Source organism: Penicillium chermesinum (assembly GCF_028974085.1).
Source record: "Penicillium chermesinum strain IBT 19713 chromosome Unknown utg000007l:1.0-2695246.0:1.0-2697696.0, whole genome shotgun sequence".
NCBI classification, from domain to species: domain Eukaryota; kingdom Fungi; phylum Ascomycota; class Eurotiomycetes; order Eurotiales; family Aspergillaceae; genus Penicillium; species Penicillium chermesinum.
In genome coordinates, this window is record NW_026695317.1 from 2,124,528 (window position 1) to 2,150,252 (window position 25,725).

Below are 25,725 nucleotides of genomic sequence, written 5' to 3' on the forward strand. Positions count from 1 at the left end.
TCGGGCCGCATGGAATGCTTAGCCATTCAATAGCGCGGTCCGATCGATGGTTCCATCTGGAATATGTTCGTATTTTGCGAGGGGCGTGTGGTGGAGAAAGGGCAGAGATAAGCTGCAGCTGGGAGCCGTTCGTCAGAGATCCACAGGCCGTGCACTGCATGCGCTAATGCTTCGACTCATGCAGGTCACTTGTACCCCGCTCCATTTGTCGGTCTATCTTGTCAGTGGATGGATCTAGGCCCAAGAAAACTCAAATTAGGGCCTTAGATACTCCATGACTAGGGTTTGCTCGCGGGAGTCCCCCCCTTATTCCCGCGAGGTCCCTACGCACGGAACCCTTGGGGATTAAGGTCGTCCGTTCGCCCAAGGGATGATCTACTATGCTCCTTATTTTCAACCCTGCAAGCCTAATTCAGCATCTTCGTCTGGATACATTCACGGATATTCCACTGATCACATCCGGATGCATAGTTGCCATCCCGCGCCATGGCTGCCCGGGAGGCGAACAATAAACTCGGATGATCTTCAGTGGCTATACTCGAAAGAGTCGCCTGCTGTCGATAAATTATCAATTGATCGATTCATGCTACGACAAGTCAAACCCCAAGCTTCTTGGAAAGGAACGACGAATGCAACGGGCGGGATGGTTGTGATATTTATTCATCCGGCTCCGGTCGCCCTGGCTATGGCCGAGAATAGCAAAGGGCCTTTTTTTCTTTCATCCCTACCTTCGCTTGACTTTTGTTCTTGATACAGAGTCAACGGCAGTGGAAAAGCCCAATTGCTTCTTACCCCGCTTAAGATCATGGATACCAAGTCCGCTGCCATGGACGATCAGAACCGGGGTCCGACTATCGTCGCAGTATGCTGGGTTCTGTTCATTGTGCCGGCCATGATGGCAGGGTTGCGATTTTGGTGTAAAGCCAAGCTGAGTCGAGGACTTGGTCTAGATGACCTGATTCTAAGTGTCTCTTTGGTATGTATTGGGAGCCTGATAATCCTATTGCCTCTTTCCTGATTCGGTTGCAGTCAATCCTTCTCGTCTACACGGCCCTCATTACTAAGGCTGTAAGTATGGGGGTCATTGGTCGCCATGTATTCGCCATCGAAGATCAAGAGAGTATACCACCTGCCCTCAAGCTCGTCTATATTAGTTACGTGCTCATTATCATTGGCTGTGTGCTGAGCAAAACCTCTTTTGCCTTCACGCTGCTGCGGATCGTGACTCGCCCCTGGATGAAAGTACTTATCTGGTTCATCATTGTGTCCATGAACGCTATTATGTGGTTGTGTGCGATCTCATACCTGGCCCAGTGCAGACCTGCAGCTGCTCTGTGGAACGTAAAGCTCATGGCTACAGCGAAGTGCTGGCCGACGAACGTTTTCGAAACCATTGCTCTTGTTGCAGGATGTATGGCACTCCCCACAACAACAGAAAGAAGAAAGACTAATGCCCTTTCTCAATAGCCTATTCGGGATGCATGGATTTCATTCTTTCAGTGCTACCGTGGATCGTCCTCTGGGAACTTGAAATGAAGAAGCGAGAGAAGGCTGGTATTGCTCTTGCCATGAGCATGGGCATATTGTAAGCAACCCTCCCAGTATTCGATCTGATGCCTCTAACAAAGACCAGCGCCGCTGTTACCGCGTTCATCAAAACATCTAAACTGGTCAATGTGGCTCAGGTCCAAGACTTTACCTGTAAATTCTCCCCTCTTGGTTTTTCTCAAACGCTCTGAACTAACTTACCGCAAGGGTTTTGCTCCAGTCTTACCATCTGGGCAGCCGCTGAGACGGGCCTGACCATCTTCGCTGCCTCCATTCCCGCTCTCCGCCTGCTTGTCATTCGTGCTCGCTCCAATTACGATGATTATCCGACCCAACAGTCCTCCAGACAAAGCCGATCCGATAGATCGCACAACCGCGATGGCGCGCAGGAAATGCAATTGGTTGCGTTTGAGACAAACCACCCGAACAGCAGCGTCAAAAGCTTCATCAGCAAAAATGGGGTTAACACCACAGAGGTCACCCCCGACGCATAAGGAGCGGATGTGAGCCTGGCTTATGAGCGTCCAACAACGCCTTGTCGAGCTTCTTTACATATTTCTACATCCCAGTTTTTACCTTCCATTCTTTGTCGACACTTGAGTGGCCTATACCTCGAGGCGATTGTCCATGCTGGGGGTCAATCAGTCGGGGGAGACCCAAAAGCTCGTGTCACTTTCCTTGGCCGCTCGTGTTCAGGGTTATTATCTTTATGTCAATTGGAGTTTAATCTTAATATACGGATTTGATGCTAATAGTCTCGTGACTTTGGGGAAGGGATATCTCATTTGTGGACGTGCCAACATTATCTGCTCAAAACGGAAATTGTATGAAACCCCCAAAAGAATAGGATACTAGTAGGTTCGATATGCTCTCCTCGGGTACATTAGTGGGTTCGCTCTTCGTTACCTCTCTACTTGGTGCCCGGACGCCACGTTGATGCAACTAATCGTGACTGAAAACTTGGTCTTGATGTAGTGGAACACCTCTTCCTCGGTCAAGGATTAGTTGGCTTTTCGAACGATTCAGGCTTTTAGATGCTCTTGCTTTTTAAATGATAAAAGACATATTTTCAATAGAACACACCCGCAGCACGGGACGATAGCGCACATACACGTCAAATAACAGCGGTATCTTTAATCCCCGGTAAATAGCGAGAGTGAGTTGTAGGGAGGAAAAAACGAGCGGATAGTTGGCTCGCTCGGTCCAACCTTGTGCTTACCCCAGCCTTTGGCCGCGGTCCATGGTTACACATGAATACGTGAAAGCATGATCTTTCGAATCACGATTTATGACTTGCTATTAAGCATCGCATGGCTTGTCTGACATGATTCGTGGTAGACGCATAGACGGTAACCTTAAGTGCTAGGTATCAGAACTGCTCATGACTTAGTGGGCAAATCTGAAGTCTAGCCGCTTGCTGCCATGGTCCTTGCTCTGCTTGATATAGTCGCTTTGCTCTTGTTCCGTCATAGCTGTCCAGATCTTGTCCCGTCGCTTATTCTCCCAGACGTAGTACGCTTTTGCTCCGAGGAACAACACAATGGCCACAACGTTGATCGCAATCAGCACGGTATTTCCTCTCCGGTACTTTGGCTTGTCGTCATCTCGGTAAATAAAATAGGCAGCAATGTCTCCGGCTTGGACGGACATCTTGCCACACTGTCAGCACGTTGTCAAGCTTCTGGCAGCATCCTTGACTCACATTGTAGAGGGCGGCTGAGACGGAGCGGTTCCCCACATTATTGGAATTTCGAGAGGCCCATGCGACCACGATTGCTATTGATATCAGCGCTGTGCATATCACACAAAAGGAATATCATCACATACCATGGCAGTAGGGGTAGCTGAGCAACACTGTGACCAGGGCATAGGTACCCCAGGCATTGCTGATGACATCTGGCCAGAAACGCAGCGCTAGTAGACATGGAAGCGTCCAGAGGGCTTGGAACATTGCAACAAGTGACCATTGCCTGAGGCGCGTAGAGACCCATGTGATTAGAAGCAAGTTCAGAATGTGGGCCACATTTGACGGGATGGTCAGTAAGTTGGTATTGAATTTATTGAAGCCCACCGACCGGAGCGTGAGCGTGATATATGAGCTCGGGGGTGACTGGGGGATGTAGACCACAAGGCCAATAAGGTATATCGGCCACATATGATAGTCTTTGATACCATTCCACAGACGCTTAGGAGTAATAGCCTGTCGGTTATGCATGTCACCCTTGCTGGGGTCGTCACGCAAGATGCGGTTGACGGAGATGGAAATTTCGCGTTCAGTAAACCACCCATTGGGCCGGAACCACGTCTTGGTCTGCACGATGGATGCCGGCATCATGAAAAATGACCCAAGCCCAATTGATAGGGTGATGACTCCTTCGATAAGAAAAAGCCACCGCCAACCTGCCATGCCATGTACACCCCCTAGGTGGAACACGGCGAAGGCCAAAAGAGAGGTAACAATAGATGTTACTGAGAGTGATGTCCAGAAGAAACTAAAAACTATCAGCATGCCCAATCGATGACCCGACCACTATCACGTACCTGAGGCGGATAGGGAGCTCGTTGCTCTTATAGAAATACGAAAGCCAAAGGACGATATCGGGAATAAAGCCACCCTATCAAGTTAGTTCGAGATCATTTCTATAGGCCCTGTTACCCACCTCCAGGACGCCCAGTAATGCCCTGGTGAGGAAGAAAGTCGCACGGCTGTTCAGAGCACATTGCGAAATGGCGACCACAGACCATAGCACCATCTGGATAGGGATCCATCGGTCCGGTCCCAGTTTCTTCGACACGAGTTGTGAGGGGAGCTCAGCGCAGAGGAAGGCCACACGAAAAGCAATATTCCCGTAATTATAGTCTATGCGTATGTGGTATTAGTATGAAAAAAAAAAGTCTTGAAAGGATCTCCCAGTAGCGCATCTCAGACTGCATATCGCCCTGCCATTATTCAAAACGTACCATTCGTAGATAATTTCAAATCTTTCAGCATGGTATCCGAGACCGCCTGTACAAGGTTCCCTCGATCAACCTGAAGTGCGAAAAACATCACGCACTGTCGAATGTTAGTGTCCGAGTCTTTCCATCGGGTTCAAAAGTCGAATCACATACTGCCCACAGACAAATCCTCCAATCCAGTTTCCGAAGCAGCCGTCTTTCTTCCTCGGGCGACCAAGTGAACGCAGGATCAAACACGTCCCGACATTCATACTGGGCTTTATCGTAGACTCCCCTCCAATGCTCTGCCGCATCGGGATCTAGAAATGGGTTATTAGAGTCAGTGGATTCGCCATCCAACTCCTCCACGGTCCCGTAGGATCTTTTGCGCTCCTCCGCTACCGTTTCACCAATTTCAACGACCGAGGCACTGCTTCCCTTTGCTGTGCTCATCTCCAAGTTATTAGTGGTCACGTATCCCACTGGCTGCCTTCTTGTTCTGTATCGTGCAGGATGTCTGCAAACCTGGCGGGAATTCCCACAGCTTATAACCCAATTTTGAGTCTAGAGATAGTCACATCCCCGCCGTGACTTTCGTCAGATGACGAGAGCATTAGCGCGGAAGATGTGCTACGTGCACTAAATGAGGAAATGTGCTATGGCGATTATTGTAATGCTTGGCCGTAATGACGTGCTTGGCGATAGCGGCTATGGCGCTGTGCCTTGAGCTTAGGTGTTGAGAGAGACCGCCTTGGATTAAAACCATACACTGCTCAGTAATCTCAACTACCTATCTACACTAGCTAGCTGTATATATATATATATATATATATACCTATATTGTGTCAATGGCAGGGTTATATGCAGCGAAGTTACGTGGGCTTCAGGCGTAGGAACTTCGAGAGGCAAACATCCGCTTTGGACAGCGAAAAGACGCGAGCACAAATAACGAATCAGCGCAAGTCTTGCTTACGAGCGATACCGAAAAGACGGGCTGAGTTTCATCGATCAAGGTATTCTCATCACTAACCTCAATACAGCAGGGCATTGATTACGCCAAGTTCCTGAGTACCCTCGATGGAGCGGGACTGGCCCGGTCACAGATGAATATGGCATCTTTCAACTGCTTAATTCCGAATTTGGGAAGATCAAGACTCTCATCCCCACTCTAATACGATACATCAGACCTATGGGTCGCTTGTCCAGCCGCCATCAACAACATACGAGCTTCCCGTGACGGCACTGGCCTCGTCGCTTCCCAGAAAAACAATAACTTTGGCAACATCTTCCGGCTGCAAATCCCGCTTCAAGCTTTGTGACTGGATGACTTCGGCATGATACTCCGGCGATGGCTTGTAGACCTGCTCAATCTGGTTCGAAGTTGCGATTGCGCCGGGCATCACACTATTCACACGGACATTGCGGGCCCCAAACTCTTTACTCTGAGAGCGAGTCAAGCCCATTATCGCCGCTTTGCATGCCGCGTAGACTGGAGTCCCACTGGCGGGGATGCGCCAAGTGATGGATCCCAGGTTGATGATACTCCCCCCACCGTAGCTCAACATAGTAGGCGCAAGGGCCTTCGTGAGGAAGAATACGTGTCGGAGGTTGGTATTGACGTTGAAGTCCCAGTCTTCGAGGGTGACTTCAGGAGTCATTTGCCTGGCCTTGTTCCCGGGAGCGGCCGCGTTGTTGACTAGCACGTGGACTATCTCGTGCTTGTGCAGGATGTCCTTCGCGATGCTTTCCAGTAAGAGCAGATCGGTCACGTCGCATTCGTAGAATATGGGAGTTTTTACCGCCGGACGACCGGGGGCGTTTGCCTCATTGATTTGTTTGATATCATTGATAACCTTGTCTGCCTTCTCTTTCGAGATGTCTAAGAAGAAGACCTGGCATCCTTGAAGGGCGAAGAGTTTGACCGTTGCAGCGCCAATCCCATCGGCTCCGCCTGAAACGACCACATTCTTCCCATTCAGGCTGGGATAGAGAGCGGACATGGTCACCGATATGCACCGAGTTGTCTTTCGAGGTGCGACAATAGATCGCGATGACTGTCCTTGCTGCGAGATGCCAAAGCGTTCTGATACACAGCCTGGAACGAGGGGAATTTACCCCTCATAACTCGGGCCCCGTACGTCAATCAGCGGGGTTTTCTACAATATTCCCGGGTCTGATCAACGGGCTTCGCAGGCAACACGTCGATTGGTCCAGCTTTTGTGTTTGAATAGCAGTAGAATATGGCACATACATCGTGTCGATGTGACTCGGGATTTGGTGTCTGAAGATTATCGACTTGAGTGGTCAGCTGCTTCTCTACGCCGAGCATTAAGACCGTTACTGGCAAACTGAATGAATTCAACGTATGTATAAAATGAAGGATCCTGCCTCATCTGGAAACTATTTAGTCATATCTAATACAGGCACACAGCTATAGGTCAATCGTCACCGAGATCTGGTCACCAACAATTCTCTTATCCGACTCATAGCGCTAGCGCAAACTAAACTTCCAACTCCTTTTCCTTGAGAATGGTTGCCAGCTTTGCTTGCGAGGGCAATTCCTTCCCGAGAGAAGCTTGCATGTGCGGAAGCTTTTTCGCCACCTTGACTGTATCCAGAAAACCTTTGGAGAGCGTGAAGATATCGTCAATTTCTTCCAAGCTGCGCCCCGACGTCTCGGGGTAGAGAAAGTAGACAATGGGCGCAATAAGGGCGTTGAGACTGGCGTATACGTAGAAGTATTTTTGTCCCATGTATCGGAATGCTATGGGGGGTCACATTCGTCACGACAATACTGAGCGCCCAGGTAGCGCTGACACTGATGCTGGTGATGGTGGAACGCAGATGGAGAGGTGAAACTTCGGCGGCGTATAGGTATGGAATTCCGCCAAACCCATTGACATAGCTGACGTGGAAAAGAAAGATGAAGAAAACAGCGGCATGCGAAGCCGCAATGTTGTTGACCTGGGAGCCAAGGGAAGCAATGCACACAAGGCAAATACAATTGCCAATTGCGCTGGTGAACATCATCCGTCGTCGACCAAACCCCTCAACGAGGAAAACGCAGAGAGTTCCTCCGATGGGTCCAACAACCTGGTAAAAAGCAGCTAAGAGCCTTGCGGTAGACTCATTCAAACCAAGATTGTTTTCGAAGATGGTGGTAGCTAGAACGTTGAGTCAATTGGATGAATCCTAGGATGAAAGGGCGATGCAAAAGACATACTGTAAAACGTGGTAACGGGGGGAGCCAGTCAACTGGAGAAACAATAGCACCAAAATAGCCAGAAAGGCTCTATGCAGGGTTCTCTGGGTGCCCATTTGGAAAAGTTGCTTCCAGCCGGCTTTCTCATGCGACAATGCGAGAGAAGCCTGGACTTCCACAATGGTTGACTGGATTTTATCATCATCTGCGTTGGCGCCACCAAGTGCAGACAAGACTTCCATGGCCTCCGAAGTCCTGCTTTTCTGGATAAGCCAGCGCGGTGACTCTGGAAGAAAGGCAATGCATCCCAGGACAACCAGCGAAAGGATGATAGAGAACCCCAGGGGGAGGCGCCATGATATGCTGCTGTCCTTCTTGAAGGACATCCCAAATTCAATGAACAAAACCATCGCACAGCCCAAGCCAGAAAAGATGCCTTTTGTCACCACATGGGAACCGCGCTTCTCGGTCGGGGAAATCTCAGTTATCCATAATGGAATCGCTGCTAGCGATGAGCCTGCACCGACGCCGACAATGATGCGAGATAAAACCAATTGAGGCATATGGAAAGCACTTGCGCTAAGCATGCAGCCGAGTATTTGAGCAGTAGTGCCCAGCATAATGACTCGGCGACGACCCAGCCAGTCACCTAGCCAAACACATGCCAGCGCCCCCAAGAAGGCCCCGATGGGAAAGCAAGCAACCACGAAGCCCTGTAAAGATGACGCGCGACCTTTGTTCTCGGCATTGGCAATGTCAATCGCGGGGAAATGCTCTCCAAAGCTTCGAAAGGATAAGACCCCACCGATCGAGGCGGAATTATACCCAAAGGATAATACTCCAGGCATTAGTACGCCAAGGATGGCTGCGACATTGAGGCTATTGCCACGTAAGCCAAAGAAGCGCTTCATGGTCTTGGTATGCAGATCTTGCTTATAAAAGGATTGGACCGATTTATCCAAGATCGACACGATCGACTGAAGGCCGCGCAAGTGATATTTGAAAAGAGATCGGAAGCCGGTCCATTATAATTTATATCGAGTGTCCCTCCAGGACCAGGTCGGCAGTTTCTGCTGGCTTTTTCCCTCTGAGCCACCTGGATAACCGGATATCGGCTTCTTTAGCATGGTTGCTGCTGCATTCCATTCTTTGCAACGGTGTGATGAAATTCCCGCATGAGCCAGTATCAACAGTGCCAGCCGCCACAAGGGTCTGGCTAGCGCGTCTAGATTTCCTGCAAGGTTTTGGCCATTCTTGATCGTCGACTTGGCAACTACCCGCCCAATCATGCTTAAAAAAAGCTCCGAGGCCCTGTAATCAAGTGGCAATTGCAAGGAGATACCGTATCCTCATGGATTCTGAGCACTACGTCCCATGTTTAGTGCACTTGCGATCTGACATAGCATACAGATTTTTCAAAGACATACCTGTGGTCTTCTGACGTCGTGTTCCAAACCACGTGTCAGTGATATTCAATCGAAATAAGAATATTCCGTACCTCATGATGCTTGCTGTATGCCTCTCAGGGTGGTTCGGCGATATACCATGCGCCGTCACCGCCCCACTTCGCGGCTTCATACAATTTTTCTACTGGGACTGCCAACAGCTCCGGGCGCGATTTCTCGCCAAAGGCAGGGAATATCTCTCAGTGGGTCTGGTGTTTATCATATTAGTGCCGCATAGACTTTCCATCCAAGCTTCCTAGTCTCCCTTTGTCTGATAGGCAGGATTCTCATCCCAGCCTCCTTGCCCCTCCAGTTGTGATACACAGTGACCATAGCTCCCGAGGCGTCAGAGTCAATTCTGTCTGAAAATGGCGGATAACATCCGAAAGCCAAAATCAGATAACACGGTATTCCTGGACCAGCCGCCAAGTTGTCTCGAATTCTGTCCTGAGCTGCCAGGTCACTTTGTGGTAGGAACGTACCTCCTCTCGGAGACCAAGAATGAAGGTGGAGAAATCCAACAGGCCAAAACAGGCAGCCTGCAGCTATGGGAATTAGACTCCAGGACGCATGCACTGTAAGTAATCAAGAAAACAAAATAGCTCGTGCTGGGCTCTGCCTCTTCATCCCTTCTGTGACATCAGATTAACTTCCTCCCCTCCGTCCCTTCAGCGCCCTTGTGCAACGATTAGATCTTCCATACGCCGTGTTCGATCTACATTTCCATCCAAGTGAGAAAGACAAATTGGCCATTGCCAGCAGCACAGGTGCTGTGGCCCTCTTCACAGTCTCACATGCCCAGAACCCACCAAGCATAACCCCAATCTGGACCAAACAGGTCCATGAAGATCCCTCCATTCCTGCCCTTTTCCTTGCTTGGGCGCCAGAGGCCTGGCTCCCTCGATCAGCATCTGATGGGTTCGCGGTGACTTTCTCCGATAGCCGGACTGCCGTCTTCGCGACGAATGGCAACCTCGCTGACGAGTCTGGGCTCGCGGAATGGGGGTCATTCGCGGCGAGGCAGATGATCGAGGTCTGGTTCGTCGCTTTATCGACTGCCATTCAGTCGTCCGAGAATGGAAGACAAGAGAAGGTCCCTTTCATGTTTACCGGGAATGACTTTGGCTCGTTGCATACTCGCCGCTTTGGCGAGGCAGGAGTAGAGCTAGGCCCCGAAGAACTACCCCCGCTGACCCTCGATCACGACGATCGTGCCCGCCACCATACCGCCGGCATTACTTCTATTGTCCCACTCCCGGTGCCACTGGTAGATGACGCCCCTGTTCTGTTGACAGGGAGCTACGACGAGACTCTACGGGTTTACCACGCCTCACGGCGGGGAGAGGTGCTGGTGGAACAGGGCTTGGGAGGAGGTGTGTGGCGACTACAGATCCTCGAGTCGAAGGAAAGACAACTTGACTCGGAGCTCGCCATAGAGAGAGGAGTTTCCTGGTGCTGGCAAGCTGTATGCATGCTGGGACCAGAATCGTGAGAGTTACTCAGACACAGCAGGATGGTAGTTCGGAATGGGATATTCGGGTCCTGGCGGAGTTCACTGAGCATGAAAGTATGAATTATGCAAGCGATGTGTGGAAGGGCGTGAAATCGGAACCCGCGGAGGGGGGGATCGTCCTCAGACCTGCTTTGTGTGTCGAGTAGTTTCTACGACCGGAGGCTCTGTGTTTGGAGAGTCGATCTAGCTCAATAACCCGTATTATGCCACGCAGGTCAATAAAATCTTCCACAGTATCGGAATTCTCACGATCCAGTACGCATTGATAAGCTCCACTCTAGTGCTATCATGATCTACGTAGTAAGACGCATCTTTTCTCCAGATAAGCTGAAACGTTAGAAAGAATAATAAGGGCATCCGGATTCATTGCAGAAGTGCTGTTAGGCTGGTATGGTTTATTAAACAATGGTCTCAAGCTCGCGTGCGTAACCCAACGTGTTCTCAATCACCGTGCCGCTCGCCACCAAGATATCCTTCTCGGACCTGGTAGCCGCCTCCGGCTCGACGGGGAAGTGTATCCGTCCATCACGAAGGATCCAGCCACGCTGCTGAGCAAATTGAATAACCGCGCCCTCCGACTCGAGGAAGAGGAGATTCTTAGCGTTTGAGATAGGAAGGGAGGGGTATGCTTTTTCAGAGCAGTCGGCGATCTCGCTCCGAATAGTACCAATGAGAACCTGCACAAGCACAACGGTTAGTCGTTTAATCGAACATATCAGGCAGACTGGCGCCAAGGCCGACCGGGGAAATAGCTTACGTTGGAGAAGAGCCCAAAGTCCTCTGAGGGCACACGCTCCGACTTAGTCTCCCGCCACACCTTATCGTAGCTTCCCTCCATCAGATTCCGCTCCAGCTCAACGGGGTATTTGATATAAGGATCATCCTCGATCCGGCCACCCTTCAAACTGGCCTCCTCGACCAGACCCTCCAACACGGTGTGGAAGTTGGCACTATCACCCATGCTCAACAGCAGGAGCAAGTATAATCCCGTCACTTTGCTGCGCTGACTGGTGCTGAAATCGACATGCGATGATTGCTGGCCCGGTAAGCCGGCGTGTCGCTCAAGGTCGTAGAAAGGCTGCAGCTGTTGATAGTATCGTGTGAAAGTCTGGGCATCGGTCTGTCGGATGGACGCGAGAGCGCCAAGCTCAAGCACTTGCCGAGCAACAGCAATGAGCTGAGGGGGGGTAGACGGTGTAGGAATGAGAGCGTTTTGCAGGAGAAGAGCGCGCTTGGCTTTGCTCAGAAGATCGTTGGCGGCGTCGAACTGTTTGCGCTCCAGAGCCTTTTGGAGCTCTGGAACGATGTTCTTGAGGTCGGCCATCGCAGTGTTGTCGGATAACCGGATAGACAGACAGTCTATTCTATGGGAGATGCGGAGATGGGCGAATATAGAGGACAATGACAATAATGGAGCGTTCTCGAAGCCCTTGAGCTGCTGGATCTCCATGACGGAGCTTCCGTGGGCGGTCAGCGGAGCCACTCACATGACTTCAAGCCTCAGGTTTCAGGCTTGAGATCGGGGACTGCCAACTAACTAGTTAGTTAACTAAGCGGTTCTTCCAAAGCCTTGGAACAACAGAATCTCAAGAACGAAAAAAAAAGCCTCTTTTTATATTTTCAAGGATGCAGATTTAAATGCGAACTGCTGAAGCTTCAAACGTTCCTCATATTCAGAAATTTCAAAATTAATAATGATAGCTCCAGTGCTTCCGACCACCACCACTGCTACGAGTTCTACATCTAGTAAGGCCAAATGCTCTACGAATAGCTCTGTGGCGCTTAGACTTGGCCTTAGCCTCAGGGTATCCCTGATGTTGGCAGCTGAAGCTTTTGTGTGGCTTTATATATATAATATATCTCTAGCGACAGGCAAACACTCTACGAACATATCGTCGGTTAGAAAGACACTAATATTGCACCGCAATTAGAGTGGAGATCATAGAAAAGCTGGACAATGGCAAATCGAGAAAACCAGAACTGGAGGGAATTCTTGACAGGAGCTGGGGAGCTGGCCGACTAATCCAACTCTAAGGGCGAAGCCTAGATTGCGCATTTCTGATGCAGAATTCTACTTCTGGCCTGACCTTTTCAATTACTTTTGATGATAACAACTCGAACAGCTCGAACACAACCTTGTGTCTTCATGGTCATGGTCTCTTGGCTTCAACCCAGATTCTCACTCTTCCTTTAAGCAGAAAACCTTTGGTAAGGTGATCAATCACCCCAGCTGAAGCAACAGTGCGCAGACAATAGACCGACTCAATCTGGACCGAAGGTTCTCATGTCCCTACCAAGACTGCAAGTGATTTGAACAAAGGCGTCCCCAACCCAGTCGCTGGATCCCATCCACGAGTTGCATTCCAGCCTGCATTACGCATTGATGACCGATAACACCCTCTGGAGCCTCCATCAACAATGTCTGTGAATCCCCGATAGCCCATGGTATAAAGCCAAGGATTCAAGAAGCCAAGTCGAGGCTTTCCTAAAGAGAGGCGGATATAATTGAGCTGTGAGATTATGCCAGCAAAGACCGGCGCTGATGCACTAGATGAACATTAACTCGGTTCTTTCACCTGTCTCAATCATCTGCTTACCTTGTTCCGCCAACTTGAACATATAAACCATGATCTCTCACTATAAAATGGTTTGACTGAGCAGACACATCGGGAATACCTCTGCCTTTTGGGTTGTACAATCCTTGCCACTGACTTCCCAGCTGTTCCAGAAACTCTTTCACTGCGTGGTCCTGATAAGTCGGACGCTGGAAAAGGTCGGAAAACCCACCCCCGGAAAACCCTGCCCCTCTTTCTGGATTCAGACCTTGAACTCCTCCCACAGCAGTGATGAATGGGCATCCTGCTGGGAACTCTGGAAGGAACTTTGAGCGGGCACTTCCGTCATTCGTTTCACATGTATTCCCTCCAGGTCCAGAGTCCCCACTGCTAAATATAATGGATACACCTCGAGCACCGAGCTGAGCGAACAGATCGCACACTGCTGTGGCATACGCTGCAGGGACCGTCTGCTCTGGTTCACCATATGACATTGTCAGAACAGCAGGAAGATTCTCGTCAGGCAGGCTAGCCAAATAGTGCAACTGTTCCAGGTATGGCTCATTCGTTGAATTTCCTGCACGTGGGTGCCCTCCGTCAGGCACTACCGGACCTCGCCCACCGGTGCTGTAGAAGGTTGCCATTGCGTGATAGGCGATGGAAAGCGAGTATTGCAGATCCAAACTCGCTTCAACACTGTTATGGGATGAATGCTCGTCATTTACACCGTTGTTGATGGATACTACCGAGAAGTTGGCATCTGTCTGACCGGGGTCATATTCCTCCAAGAATAGCTGGAAATCACTGTGCCTGGCGGATTGGTCTAAAAAGCCTGCTATACCGAGCTGATTCCGAACATCAGGTGCTGCGGTTACGCTGTCGAGTCCATACAGCTGTCGCAGACACTGCGGTGTGACTACCGTTCCGCACCCAGCTGCGCTTTTCAGAGGGGGGATTCTTCGTGGTAGAATAAGCGTCGCTGGGCAGCGAGATTCCCGAAACGAGTAGTCGGTTGAATCATCTGAATGTAGGCATGAATGCTGTCCGGCACAGAATATTTCAGAGTTCTGATTGCGGTAGTTTGGCTTTCATTGTGGTGAAAATTGAAGAACTCCGTTTCCAACATACGCTCGGCTTGAGAAACAGACGCTTCAAACGTGATCCAATTGGCATATATTTGGATAGTGGCGGGGCTGATAGCTTCTTCCTTCAACCAAGTAGTCAATTGGTCCAAGACTACTGCCGGCGGACGCAGGAACTGGTCCACGTCTACCTGCTTCATATGATGTCCGTAGTTTGAATGGCCAGGCGTTGACAAATCAACAACATGCTTTCCAAATCCTGCTATGTCAGACGCATTTGTAGATAATTTGAATTTTATCAAGGTCGAAGGGTGTGGTTTATCGCCTTTCGACCATCCCCTTGGAATGTTTTGCATCTGCTCAACGAGTGTGTGCGCAAATGTGCCGTGAACAATGCATAATAGGCCAATTGTCTGTGATAGGAGATACGAGAGATAAACTTTCATATTCAAATGGGTTTTTTCAAGTCACGTAGTTTCTGTCTGGCTTTTATGAGCTTGCAGTCGCCTTCGTCATTCAAGTCAGTCTAACTAGGGGCCTGTTTCATCGAATGGTCCTTCAGCCCCCTGATATACCCCAAAGGGTGGTACGAAGCACATGCGATCTTTGCCAATTTGGGACATTTCGATCTAGTCAATCATTAAATTTCTTTCAGGGATTGCGACACAGATTGATGAGTGACCAGCTTATCCGGTAACTGCACTTACCCTCAGGCCTAACGCCACACAAGATACCAATATATGACCGCATCAATGTCACCTGTCGGATATTTAAGTATTAATGAACAGCAAATTCGTATGACAGAAGCTGCTGGGCTAATATTAATTGGCATAGATCTATAGGGAAAGTTTTCTCTTCATTATTGTGAGGTCGTACCTGCCGACTGTAACCTTTCGGAGGTGTAACCATATTGCCCTTGAGGGGTTCTCGGGTGATAATTAGGATAAAGATAGGCTATTCAAGCACCCTTGGCTTTTCATATAAGAGTCACTTTGAAGATGCAGCTGTTGCAAGTAATGAAATGTCCGACTTTGGGACGGTGCCTTGGCGCCTGAACATGGAACGGATCAATTCACATCCCGAGGTGCGGGATGATCGACGTAATGCACTGCACAGCGGCCCAGGTACTCTCCACTTTTTGAGGAGTTGGGAACCTGCAATAGCAAACCCCGGATGGGCTGATGTTCCAACTGGGTATCTCATTAGCTGTCACGGGACTTTCCTCACGCTCCCCAACGCATAGAGTGAGAGTATACACTTTGCAGTCCTTTGAACTTGCTGCTCAACTGCGTTGGATCCAATCACCTAGTTTCGTCCTGTATCATTTAGGCCCGGACGATCACCCCTTGCACCTTGCAGGAGTACGGAGTACTTTGTGGGGTGGTATGATAGTCGGGGGTCTGACCGACGTCATTCTAACATTCTACCTGCCGCGTGAGAGCTGTATCCGCACCCGATCTCTCCGCAACACCTCTTTGACCAGAGCAACTCTGTTTTTCGCGTCGCCATGGCTGAACCAGAAGCACAGCAATCTCGCCGCTTGTCGGCTGACAACCAAACAATTTCCAAATCTGAGATTCCTCTGAACGAACGGTTCTTTCGGTTCTTCCAACATGAAATTACGGGTATGCCCGAGTAAATGGATCTCTGTGGGCGAGACTAAATGCTTACGGGTTGAAAGCGCTGCAGCAGCAAATGGATAATCTGACCGACACCTCTCTGGTTGGTGGAGAGCGTGCAGATGCGACTGATCACTGCCTTGCAGGGATTGTGCGGCTATCGAACGAAGTCAAAGATGCTGCAAGCTATATCCCCACCTATGACCAACGAGTCTATGCCGAGGTACGCGATGCAGATAAGATTGCACATGTTCCAATCCCAGCTCTGACATCGACTTTAGGCTATCAAAGCACTGCAGGATAAGCTGAATGAACTCCGGGCTTCATTCGAGCCGCGAGCCAAGTTCAGCTTCAAGACTAAGAAAAATGCCTCCGCCGTATCTCTGTCGGATGCCGCAAATCTAGCTGCCGAAGGACGCCGCAGTGTCCCAGGATTCGGATCCCCTGGGGCCTCATCGTGCGATTCATCCGCAAATCATACCCCCAACTACCCCTCCACCCCGCTCAATGAACCGGATAAGCAGCTCCAGGAGCGTCCCGAAATTGCGCCTACGTCTTTCCCTTCCATCGAGGCAGCTGCAGGCACCGCTTCAAAGGCAGAGACAGATTCGAAGTCTACCAAGTTTGCGACAACCGGCATCACGTCTGTGTCCGTTGATAACCACTATGGCCTGCACATTATGCTCCCATCCTCGGGGTCCGTAGCCACGGTCCCTGCGTCTATCACTTCGTTGCGACACTGTGTCGTGGATATGTCTATTCCCACAGCCAACGGAAAGCCCTATGCGACCTTAACTATCAAGAACATCAAAGAGAGTCTCCTTATCTGTGGACAGGTCCATGGCCCTGCACACATCACCGGTGTCGAGCACAGCGTACTGGTAGTATCGTGCCGCCAGTTCCGTATGCATAACTGCAAGGACGTGGATGTCTATCTGAGCTGCTCGAGCAACCCCATTATCGAAGACTGCTCTAATGTCCGCTTCGGTCGGATTCCCAAAGCATATGTGAGCTAGTGATCCAACCTGTGTTGGCCGATAAAACTAACGTCTCCCTAAGGCCCTCGACCACGATCGTCCCGACCATGAGGATCGCTGGAGCCAGGTCGAAGATTTCAAATGGATCAAGCCGGAGCCTAGTCCCAACTGGAGCCTTTTGGACCCCGCTGACGCTGTGCCGGAGGAGGTATGGGCGGAGATCGTTCCCGGCGGGCCGGGATGGTCCCTCGAAGACATTCTTCATGCTATCAAGCTTGTGAAGTAAAGAGAACCATGTTCTTCCCTTATAAAAGCCGCGGAGAATGGAAGCGACTTCTTTGGTTGACTCTCAACATACTTCACACACTTCGCTTGTAATGATTTTCTTATCACTGTACTACTCTACTCGGTTTCTACTATCGAAGCTTCTCGCCGCTCTTATGGAATTCTGATGTAGCCATCTGCAAATGGTGTTTCATGTATTTTACTGGCCTTGGCCTATACACGAGCCCCATGCAATGTTAGTTTCATATCCATCTATTTGCAAGGACAGCAAACTTTACCAACTCAGAGTTGACATTGGAATCTGAGAAAGGAGAGTACTCAGTAGGAGTAGCATCCGAGCTTAGAGCCCCCTTCATCGTCGCAATGGCCTCAGATGCAGAGTCGTAATACTTCTTACCCTTCATATTGCTAGCAGAAGAGTTGTTCAGCACGAACAAGACATCCGTATGCCGGTAAACGGAGCGTGTATGAATCTGCCCCCGGCCAAAGTCCGGGTCACTACTATGTACAAGGAACTTAGTTGATATTATCGATGGAAACAGTTCTAACTACACAATACAGCGGGCTTCTTTCGACATTCTCTTGCAGGAAAATGCGCCGATAAGAGCTCAAGGTATCCAGTTAACCACTTCGATAGGTGGTTGTTTTCCAAGACTCCAAAGTGGTATGCCACCAGGAACTGGATATCGTTATCAGCATACGGTCGGTTTTCACCAGAGAGCGATTCACATCCACCAGATAATATTTCACGTCACCAGATTCCGTCTCCATACTCCAGGATTTCCAATTTCACCAGAGCACGATCCTCCTGATGCTTTCTGGCCACCGGAATTCTACACATGAGCTCAAGACATCCAGCTGACCAGCTCAGTGGGCATACTTACATGTATGTTGAAATGAATAATCTAGTCGCGTTGCAAAATGCGAGTACTATACATACGAGGCTTGATAATAGTCTCCAAGCTTTGGGAGCTGAAACATCTGCTTTGATCCATATCACTCCATGTTCTGTCTTATATTCCGCTCTAATCGTTGCTCCTCTGTTTCCTTTTCACATTCTTCTACTCTAGCCCAAATCCAGTGACGGAGACAAAATCTGAGTCCCAAATACCAGATCGATTTCATCGAGTCGCTGTATATTTGCAAGACGAATTCTTGGTCGTTCTCTGACACCTGTTGACATCATGAAATTGTCCGCCATTGAGGATTGCGTTGGGTTGCCACCAACTCTCTCCCTTTGAGACATTGAAATAATTCCGAGTCCAGCAAGTCTTTTCCCACGGTACTAAAGATCTGCCACCCTGCCGCAGGGGCAACAAAAACGGAGCCAATATGATCGAGTTTGCATCACTTTCCCCTTGGGAGGTCGCGGCAGGCTTCAAAAGTGCAGGTCGATTGAGACACAGAGGTACGAGAATCGCTACGCATAATCTATTAAGGAACAGGCTTGTGTTTTGACGTAAATTTGTTTGAATTACGACACTGCAATTTTTAATTTTTTGGCGGCTGCTGCTGCTGTATTTGTACAGTAGAAACCCGGATAGGCATAATGTCGCTCAGGTATCCCAAGTAGTCGGAAGTTGCGGGTAGCTTTTCGCAAAAATCCCCAGATCTTGAAAAATTGTTTCGTCGCCTACACAGAACACGATTAGTGATGAATTTCCATTAGCGTGGGAACAAATCTTACCCTTCAAGGCTTGAGTCCGGGATTCATTCTCTTGTTCCAGTTTCTCAAGTTCTTGGCCCGGCTCTTGCTCGTGGGGCTCTTTCTTCCCTTCGGCCACACCAGCTTTGCCGAGACTATCCTGCGCTTCGCCAATAAGCAAAATTTGAGCGTTTGGGTAGTTGATGAACTCTGGCTCAAGAGGGACCCATCGAAGATCTCCGAATTTCTCTTTGACTCTGGTATCCGTGTTAAGTTCGGGTTCATCAGGCAGGGTGCATAGGGGCGACTTACGGTTCAGGGTATTCTGGATCCTTCGGCAATTGTCCAACTGGAGGACCTGGGAACTTGGGGTTCTTCGACTGAGCTATCCAGCTGCCACGCTCATGGAGACCGAAGTTTTCCTGGATCTCCCCCAGCTCTTTAGGCAAGGTAATGATATACGCGAGATGAGATGCGCGTGTGGTCGAGGTGATGGCATAGACCCCTTCCGCATACGGTTTAGCCTCTTGCGTTGTACGCTCCCCCTTGGTTTTGGTCTGGTAAGTCGTGCTGGCGATGAAATTTTCCTGCAGGTCTTTCATGGATTGGCCAGCCTTTTCCACAAAGGCCATGTCCCTCTCGGTATGGGAAGTGGGGAACTTTTTCTTCGGTAGCATAATGACACGACACTTAGCATCCTTGTCGAGAGGGCCTTGTCCCTTGTCCAGTTCGGCGCCTAGAGGAGTCGGGCGAAGGACAGCAAAACTTCGTGCAACTTCGTCCATGCTGTGCGGATCCTCTACATTGACGCGAGGTCTGAAGAAGAAGTATATGATGCCTTTTTCGAGAATATTGAATGGCACCACGTCTTCCCTTTCTTCAGACATTTTGACACCAAGTTCAGTGGGTGGAGCAGGTCCAGGCTGTGGCTCTTGGGACGCTGAGGTCGGTGGGTGAGAAGGAGCCTCTTCTGACTTCACATCAGGCCGTTCTTCCTTCGGAGCGTCAATTACGAGGTCTGAGTTTCGATCGGGCGACTCATTTTTGGGCTCTGGCCTGGAATCTTCCGTCTTGGACTCCTCCGTCTTGGAATCCTCCGTTTTGGAATCCTCTTTCTTCTTCTTGGGTTGATTTGTTTTTTCAGAGGCAGCCTTCCGCTTTGAACCTGTAGAGTTACCATCCGTAGAGGCTGTAATAGCCTTCTTCGCCTTTTGGGCGGCTTGACGATTAGACGCACGAGTAGCCATGTTGATGACTTTCTCTCGAGTGTTGTGGAGACAAGTGGATTTCTTATAGAAGTGTTCGCAGCCACTCGCATTCACAGGTCATGATATAGAAATGACGTCATTCATACATGGACGTCACATGTTAGATCACTTTCACTGAACGACACATCGAGGTATTTGGAGGACCCCCCCCCCTCTGGACTTCAATCGATGTCCATGTCGTCCGTCAAAGCACTTTCGGGAGATGATTCGGCGCTCTCGTCGCTTGATCGCATCTCGGACCCCGAACTCTCCTCTAGCGTCTCACGGAAATCATAGAGTGAAGGCTGAATTGTATCCCCTTGGAGTCTGCTGCGACGGCGTCGTCTCTTGGGGCTCAGACCAAATTGAGATGCAGAAAGCAGCTGATCGCCAGATCTCGATTGCTTAACATGGGGGAAAGAAGAACAGGGATGAATCACATTGCTTGCACTGCCTGGTTTTCGCTTCTGGCCTCTGGCGTGTCCGACGTAAAGTATGTCTAAGCCACTTCGGGTGCAGACATTACCCATATCATCCATATCATCGACCAAATCACGCTGCCATCGCTCAAAGTTGTCTGGCAGACATGGCAGTAGCAGGGGACCCACGGGCGGAGGATCTTCGGGATCTTCAGGCTCTTCAATGGCGTAAGGTCGGAATAATCTTTCCTCCTCCATATCCGGTGGTAGACTCGAAGCTATACTTTCTTGTTCAGTCGCGGGTGTTGATGGCTCAGAGCCGTTCGAATGGTCCCCACTGCTGCTCGACGAGGTTTCAGATAGATCGTTCAGATCAGCAGATTGTCCAATCGGTCCCGGGTCAATGTCAAGATCCAGAGGCTCTATAAATATCTTGGAACTCGTATCCGTCATAGATTCATCGAGAGGGGATATGTAGGAGTATCGTCACCATGTGAAGAAATCCCTGGTTATTTTCAAGATGATGACGCGGTTTCATACAATTTGTTGTGTGTGGCTTGAAATAGGGTTATCGGCATATAAAACAGGTTTGTAGTAAGGGAAAAGGCTTAAGAGCGAGCATACTTTTAATCTGGGAATTCTAAGAAAGCAATCGAAACCGTTGCTACCGATCAACGGACTATGGTGTTCCAGATGTTTCCAAGCGGGGAGCAGCCAGTATGCTTTGGTCACCAATAACGAGCCGCCACTCAGGGAAAGTACCCACCGACGTGAGTTCCCTCATCTCGATCCCATTTAGGCTAACCAAAAGAGCAAATATCGGATAGGAGCTCCTGTAAAGCCAATAATACCATGGTTAGCGGGGGTTTGAGTTTCTTCTATAGGGCATCAAGCAGTATTCCGCCATAGTAGACTAGTGGTGGTACCTGTCTGCTCTACAGCAGGTTCCCGCTCACCGCCCACGACCATGATTGGCTCCCACGATTCGCTTACACAATAAGTCCACGTTTAGTTTACCTTGTTAACAACTTGCTACGCTACAAGCAAAGGCATCCAACCACCGTTGCGCCTCCACTCCATCTTCCCCCTGGTGGATGCGCTGGTTGTCTCTGTGATCTTTCCTTTTCTCGCGTGCGGAGCTTGCAGCTGTCCGGTGCGGCTCCGGCCAAATTTCCCAAGATGCAGTCGTCTCCAAACATGCTCACGAAGGTACGCCCTCGATCTCCGCCGATGGGCTCGGTGGCCTCCCAATGACCTCCCGCCTGCTTCTTTGGGTCCAATTGAACTTACTGACCACTTCTTTCAATCTAGTTTGAGTCAAAATCCTCCAGAGCAAAGGGAATCGCATTCCACCCCAAGCGGTCAGTTCGTCCTGCGGGGATACCTTACACGTTCATGATAAACCGCCGATGCTAATGTCCAACAATACAGACCATGGATTCTCGTTTCTTTACACTCATCCACCATCCAACTATGGGACTATCGTATGGGAACACTCATCGACCGATTCGAAGAACATGACGGCCCTGTGCGCGGCGTCGACTTCCACCCAACACAACCCCTGTTTGTCTCCGGAGGTGATGACTACAAGATCAAAGTCTGGAACTACCAGACTCGGAGATGCTTGTTCACATTGAATGGCCACTTGGACTATGTGCGCACAGTTTTCTTCCACCCCGAGCTCCCCTGGATTTTGTCTGCGTCGGATGACCAGACCATTCGAATCTGGAATTGGCAGAACCGATCTCTCAGTAAGTGGTATTCACGTCCGTCTCCAGCCCCGAACAATTCTTATATATTCGTTTCCTTGATTAGTCTGTACTATGACCGGCCACAACCATTACGTTATGTGTGCCCAATTCCACCCTACTCAGGACCTCATCGCCTCTGCCTCCCTTGACCAGTCTGTCCGCATCTGGGATATCTCCGGCCTGCGAAAGAAGCACTCCGCCCTACGTCGATCTCATTCGAAGACCAAATGGCGCGCGCCAATCCCAATCAGGCTGATATGTTTGGAAACACCGATGCCATTGTAAAGTTCGTATTGGAGGGCCATGATCGTGGCGTGAACTGGGTGTCGTTCCATCCCGAGTTGCCCTTGATCGTCTCGGCCGGTGATGACCGCTTGATCAAGCTTTGGCGCATGAGCGACACCAAGGCTTGGGAGGTTGACACTTGCCGTGGTCATTTCCAGAATGCCTCGGCTTGTTTGTTCCACCCACACCAGGATCTCATCCTTTCCGTGGGTGAGGACAAGACCATCCGTGTTTGGGATCTGAACAAACGGACCTCTGTCCAGTCATTCAAGCGCGACCTCGACCGATTCTGGGTTATTGCTGCCCACCCAGAGATGAACCTGTTCGCGGCGGGCCACGACACCGGTGTCATGGTGTTTAAGTTGGAGCGAGAGCGTCCTGCTTCTGCCATTCACCAGAACCAGCTCTTCTACATCACGAAGGAGAAGCACGTCAAGTCATATGATTTCGTCAAGAATGAAGAGTCACAGTCCTTGCTCTCCCTGCGCAAGCTCGGCTCTCCTTGGGTCCCGCCACGGACACTTTCCTACAATCCCGCTGAGCGGGCCATTCTGGTTACGTCGCCTGCCGACAGTGGCACATACGAGCTAATTCATCTTCCCCGGGATGCCACTGGCGCTGTGGAGCCTACCGATGTCAAGCGCGGTCAGGCTACATCTGCAGTCTTCGTTGCTCGCAACCGTTTTGCTGTGTTCAACCCTGCTAGCCAACAGGTTGATATCAAAGATCTCAGTAACTCTACCACCAAGACCATCAAGCCCCCTGCTGGAACAACCGACATCTACTTCGGAGGCGCTGGCTGCCTTCTGTTCATCACCCCTACTACAGTTGTCTTGTTCGACATCCAGCAGAAGAAGCAACTCGCCGAGGTCACTGTCAGTGGCGTCAAATATGTTGCGTGGTCTAACGACGGTCTTTACTGTGCTCTGCTCAGCAAACACAATGTCACTATCGTCACCAAGACTCTCGAGCAGGTGAGCACTTTGCACGAGACTATACGCATCAAGAGTGCCACCTGGGATGATGCTGGTGTCTTGATCTACTCCACCTTGAACCACGTCAAGTACTCTCTGCTGAATGGCGATAATGGAATCATCCGCACTTTGGACCAGACTGTTTATCTTGTGCGTGTTAAGGGCCGCAACGTCTATTGTCTGGACCGTAACGCTAGCCCCTCGCATCCTCGAGATTGACCCTACTGAGTACCGATTCAAGCTCGCCCTTGTCAAGCGTAACTACGATGAGATGCTTCAGATCATTAAGACTTCCAGTCTGGTTGGTCAGAGCATCATTTCTTATCTGCAAAAGAAGGGTTACCCCGAGATCGCTCTGCAATTCGTTCAAGACCCGCAGACCCGTTTCGACTTGGCTCTCGAGTGTGGAAACCTGGACGTTGCCATCGAGATGGCCAAGGAATTAGATCGCCCCAACTTCTGGACCAGATTGGGAGCCGAGGCATTGGCCCACGGTAACCACCAGACCGTTGAGATGGCCTACCAGAAGCAGCGCAACTTCGACAAGCTTTCCTTCCTGTACCTATCAACTGGTGACCAGGATAAGCTTTCTCGTATGGCCAAGATCGCTTCCCACCGCGGTGACTTCACCTCCCGTTTCCAGAACGCTGTGTACCGTGGAGATATCGAAGACCGCATTGAGATGTTCAAAGAGGTTGATTTGTGTACGTTGAACACCCTTTACAAACTTGTTGCGGAACACTCTTTACTAATTACAGACAGACCCCCTGGCTTACCTTACTGCGAAATCTCACGGCTTGACCGAAGAGGCCGAGTCTATCCTCGAGGCCGTTGGATTGACAGAGGACCAAATTACCTTGCCATCTTTGGAACAACCCCTGAAGGTCGCTCACCCAATTGTGCCAACCTTCAAAGCTGCCTGGCCTGTTAAGGCTGCTGGCCACTCTTCATTTGAGAAGGCTCTGCTTGGTGAAGTTGGAGCCGTTGATGAGGAGGCTGCTGCCGACGGCTTTGATTTTGAAGATGATGAGCAGGAGACTACCCTTGCCAAGGAGACTTTGGATGACGATGAGGAGGATGCCTCCGGATGGGACATGGGCGATGATGTCAATGTTGAGGAGGATGTGGATTTTGTCAACGTGGAGAGCACTGAGGCTGGTGCTGGCAGCTCAGAGGCTGATCTCTGGGCTCGTAACTCCCCGCTGGCGGCTGATCACGTTGCAGCAGGCTCATTTGATACGGCCATGCAACTACTCAACCGCCAGGTTGGTGCCGTCCACTTTGCTCCCTTGAAGCCCCGCTTCCTTGAGGTTTTCAAGGCCTCCAAGACTTACCTCCCCGCCACCGTTGGCTTACCTCCTCTTGTCAACTACGTACGAAGAACCACCGAAGAGACCGACAGCCGCAAGCTCCTTCCAATCATCCCCCGGGATTTGGAGACTGTCGCCACTGTCGACCTCCAGGAAGGTTACACTGCCATGCGTAGCAACAAGCTGGAGGATGGTGTGAGAATCTTCAAGGGCATCCTTCACACTTTGCTCGTCAACACTGTTTCCTCCGAGGCTGAGGTGGCGCAAGCACAAAAGATTATTGCTACCGCTCGGGAGTACATCCTTGCTATGACAATCGAGCTTGAGCGCCGAACCCTCCCTACTGAGGGACAGGACAATCTCAAGCGCAGCCTCGAATTGTCAGCCTACTTCACAATCCCCAAGTTGGAAGTCGCTCACCGTCAGCTTGCATTGATGGCTGCGATGAAGCTTGCCTTTGCGAACAAGAACTACAACTCCGCTCTGGGCTTCGCTAGCCGGATGCTAGCCAACGGCGGCTCTGCTAAGCTTCTTGAACAGGTAAGAATGCCACTCCAGAATAGAAAGGTTCTTTGATTTGATGCTCACCCATGTTACTTTACAGGCCAAGAAGATCAAGGCTCAGTGCGAACGCAACCCCTCAGATGCCATTGACATCGATTTCGATCAATTTGCCGAATTCGATATTTGTGCTGCTTCTCACACCCCCATCTTCAGCGGCTCCCCCTTCGTCACCGACCCGTTCACCGGTGCGAAGTACCACCCGCAATACAAGGGAAGCGTGGACCGGATAGCAGAGGTTACAGAGATTGGTGCACCAGCCAGCGGTCTACGTTTGTTTGTTCCTGGGCAATTCTAAATTTTGCATGACGAAGTTTGACGGGCTGTCCAATTGGTTTCCGTCTGCTGGCATGAGTTTACAAAATGGCTT

The 25,725-nt window shown here is 50.2% G+C and overlaps 11 protein-coding genes across 11 annotated transcripts; 4 read left to right on the forward strand and 7 right to left on the reverse strand.

Annotated features, from left to right (window-relative positions):
• Window positions 1-805: 805 nt before the first annotated feature.
• N7468_009538 (uncharacterized protein) lies at window positions 806-2,042 on the forward strand (the record flags this gene model as incomplete). Its single annotated transcript, XM_058478834.1, has 5 exons — window positions 806-976; window positions 1,030-1,411; window positions 1,468-1,585; window positions 1,634-1,701; window positions 1,756-2,042. The coding sequence occupies 5 exons, from the start codon at window positions 806-808 to the stop codon at window positions 2,040-2,042; spliced, it is 1,026 nt and encodes a 341-aa protein (XP_058327164.1).
• Window positions 2,043-2,934: 892 nt separating this feature from the next.
• Window positions 2,935-4,938, reverse strand: N7468_009539 (pantothenate transporter; the record flags this gene model as incomplete). Its single annotated transcript, XM_058478835.1, has 7 exons — window positions 2,935-3,198; window positions 3,251-3,324; window positions 3,376-4,040; window positions 4,090-4,163; window positions 4,209-4,408; window positions 4,510-4,603; window positions 4,660-4,938. The coding sequence occupies 7 exons, from the start codon at window positions 4,936-4,938 to the stop codon at window positions 2,935-2,937; spliced, it is 1,650 nt and encodes a 549-aa protein (XP_058327165.1).
• A 734-nt stretch (window positions 4,939-5,672) lies between these two features.
• On the reverse strand, window positions 5,673-6,485 carry N7468_009540 (SDR family NAD(P)-dependent oxidoreductase; the record flags this gene model as incomplete). Its single annotated transcript, XM_058478836.1, has 1 exon — window positions 5,673-6,485. One exon carries the CDS (start codon window positions 6,483-6,485, stop codon window positions 5,673-5,675), a length of 813 nt encoding a protein of 270 aa, XP_058327166.1.
• A 501-nt stretch (window positions 6,486-6,986) lies between these two features.
• On the reverse strand, window positions 6,987-8,598 carry N7468_009541 (uncharacterized protein; the record flags this gene model as incomplete). Its single annotated transcript, XM_058478837.1, has 3 exons — window positions 6,987-7,249; window positions 7,281-7,649; window positions 7,725-8,598. 3 exons carry the CDS (start codon window positions 8,596-8,598, stop codon window positions 6,987-6,989), a joined length of 1,506 nt encoding a protein of 501 aa, XP_058327167.1.
• A 902-nt stretch (window positions 8,599-9,500) lies between these two features.
• N7468_009542 (uncharacterized protein) lies at window positions 9,501-10,791 on the forward strand (the record flags this gene model as incomplete). Its single annotated transcript, XM_058478838.1, has 3 exons — window positions 9,501-9,709; window positions 9,805-10,597; window positions 10,636-10,791. 3 exons carry the CDS (start codon window positions 9,501-9,503, stop codon window positions 10,789-10,791), a joined length of 1,158 nt encoding a protein of 385 aa, XP_058327168.1.
• A 252-nt stretch (window positions 10,792-11,043) lies between these two features.
• Window positions 11,044-11,969, reverse strand: rpnL (proteasome regulatory particle lid subunit rpnL; the record flags this gene model as incomplete). The annotated part of the gene is made up of 2 exons (XM_058478839.1): window positions 11,044-11,322; window positions 11,403-11,969. The coding sequence occupies 2 exons, from the start codon at window positions 11,967-11,969 to the stop codon at window positions 11,044-11,046; spliced, it is 846 nt and encodes a 281-aa protein (XP_058327169.1).
• A 1,269-nt stretch (window positions 11,970-13,238) lies between these two features.
• Window positions 13,239-14,482, reverse strand: N7468_009544 (S53 family peptidase; the record flags this gene model as incomplete). Its single annotated transcript, XM_058478840.1, has 2 exons — window positions 13,239-14,116; window positions 14,329-14,482. The coding sequence occupies 2 exons, from the start codon at window positions 14,480-14,482 to the stop codon at window positions 13,239-13,241; spliced, it is 1,032 nt and encodes a 343-aa protein (XP_058327170.1).
• Window positions 14,483-15,789: 1,307 nt separating this feature from the next.
• Window positions 15,790-17,164, forward strand: N7468_009545 (putative tubulin-specific chaperone c; the record flags this gene model as incomplete). Its single annotated transcript, XM_058478841.1, has 4 exons — window positions 15,790-15,907; window positions 15,964-16,124; window positions 16,183-16,908; window positions 16,961-17,164. The coding sequence occupies 4 exons, from the start codon at window positions 15,790-15,792 to the stop codon at window positions 17,162-17,164; spliced, it is 1,209 nt and encodes a 402-aa protein (XP_058327171.1).
• Window positions 17,165-18,719: 1,555 nt separating this feature from the next.
• On the reverse strand, window positions 18,720-20,055 carry N7468_009546 (uncharacterized protein; the record flags this gene model as incomplete). The annotated part of the gene is made up of 3 exons (XM_058478842.1): window positions 18,720-18,796; window positions 18,851-19,065; window positions 19,121-20,055. The coding sequence occupies 3 exons, from the start codon at window positions 20,053-20,055 to the stop codon at window positions 18,720-18,722; spliced, it is 1,227 nt and encodes a 408-aa protein (XP_058327172.1).
• Window positions 20,056-20,237: 182 nt separating this feature from the next.
• On the reverse strand, window positions 20,238-20,927 carry N7468_009547 (uncharacterized protein; the record flags this gene model as incomplete). Its single annotated transcript, XM_058478843.1, has 1 exon — window positions 20,238-20,927. The coding sequence occupies one exon, from the start codon at window positions 20,925-20,927 to the stop codon at window positions 20,238-20,240; it is 690 nt and encodes a 229-aa protein (XP_058327173.1).
• A 726-nt stretch (window positions 20,928-21,653) lies between these two features.
• On the forward strand, window positions 21,654-25,653 carry N7468_009548 (coatomer subunit alpha; the record flags this gene model as incomplete). Its single annotated transcript, XM_058478844.1, has 7 exons — window positions 21,654-21,683; window positions 21,786-21,835; window positions 21,906-22,225; window positions 22,379-23,634; window positions 23,699-24,188; window positions 24,247-25,334; window positions 25,399-25,653. The coding sequence occupies 7 exons, from the start codon at window positions 21,654-21,656 to the stop codon at window positions 25,651-25,653; spliced, it is 3,489 nt and encodes a 1,162-aa protein (XP_058327174.1).
• Between the last annotated feature and the right edge of the window lie 72 nt (window positions 25,654-25,725).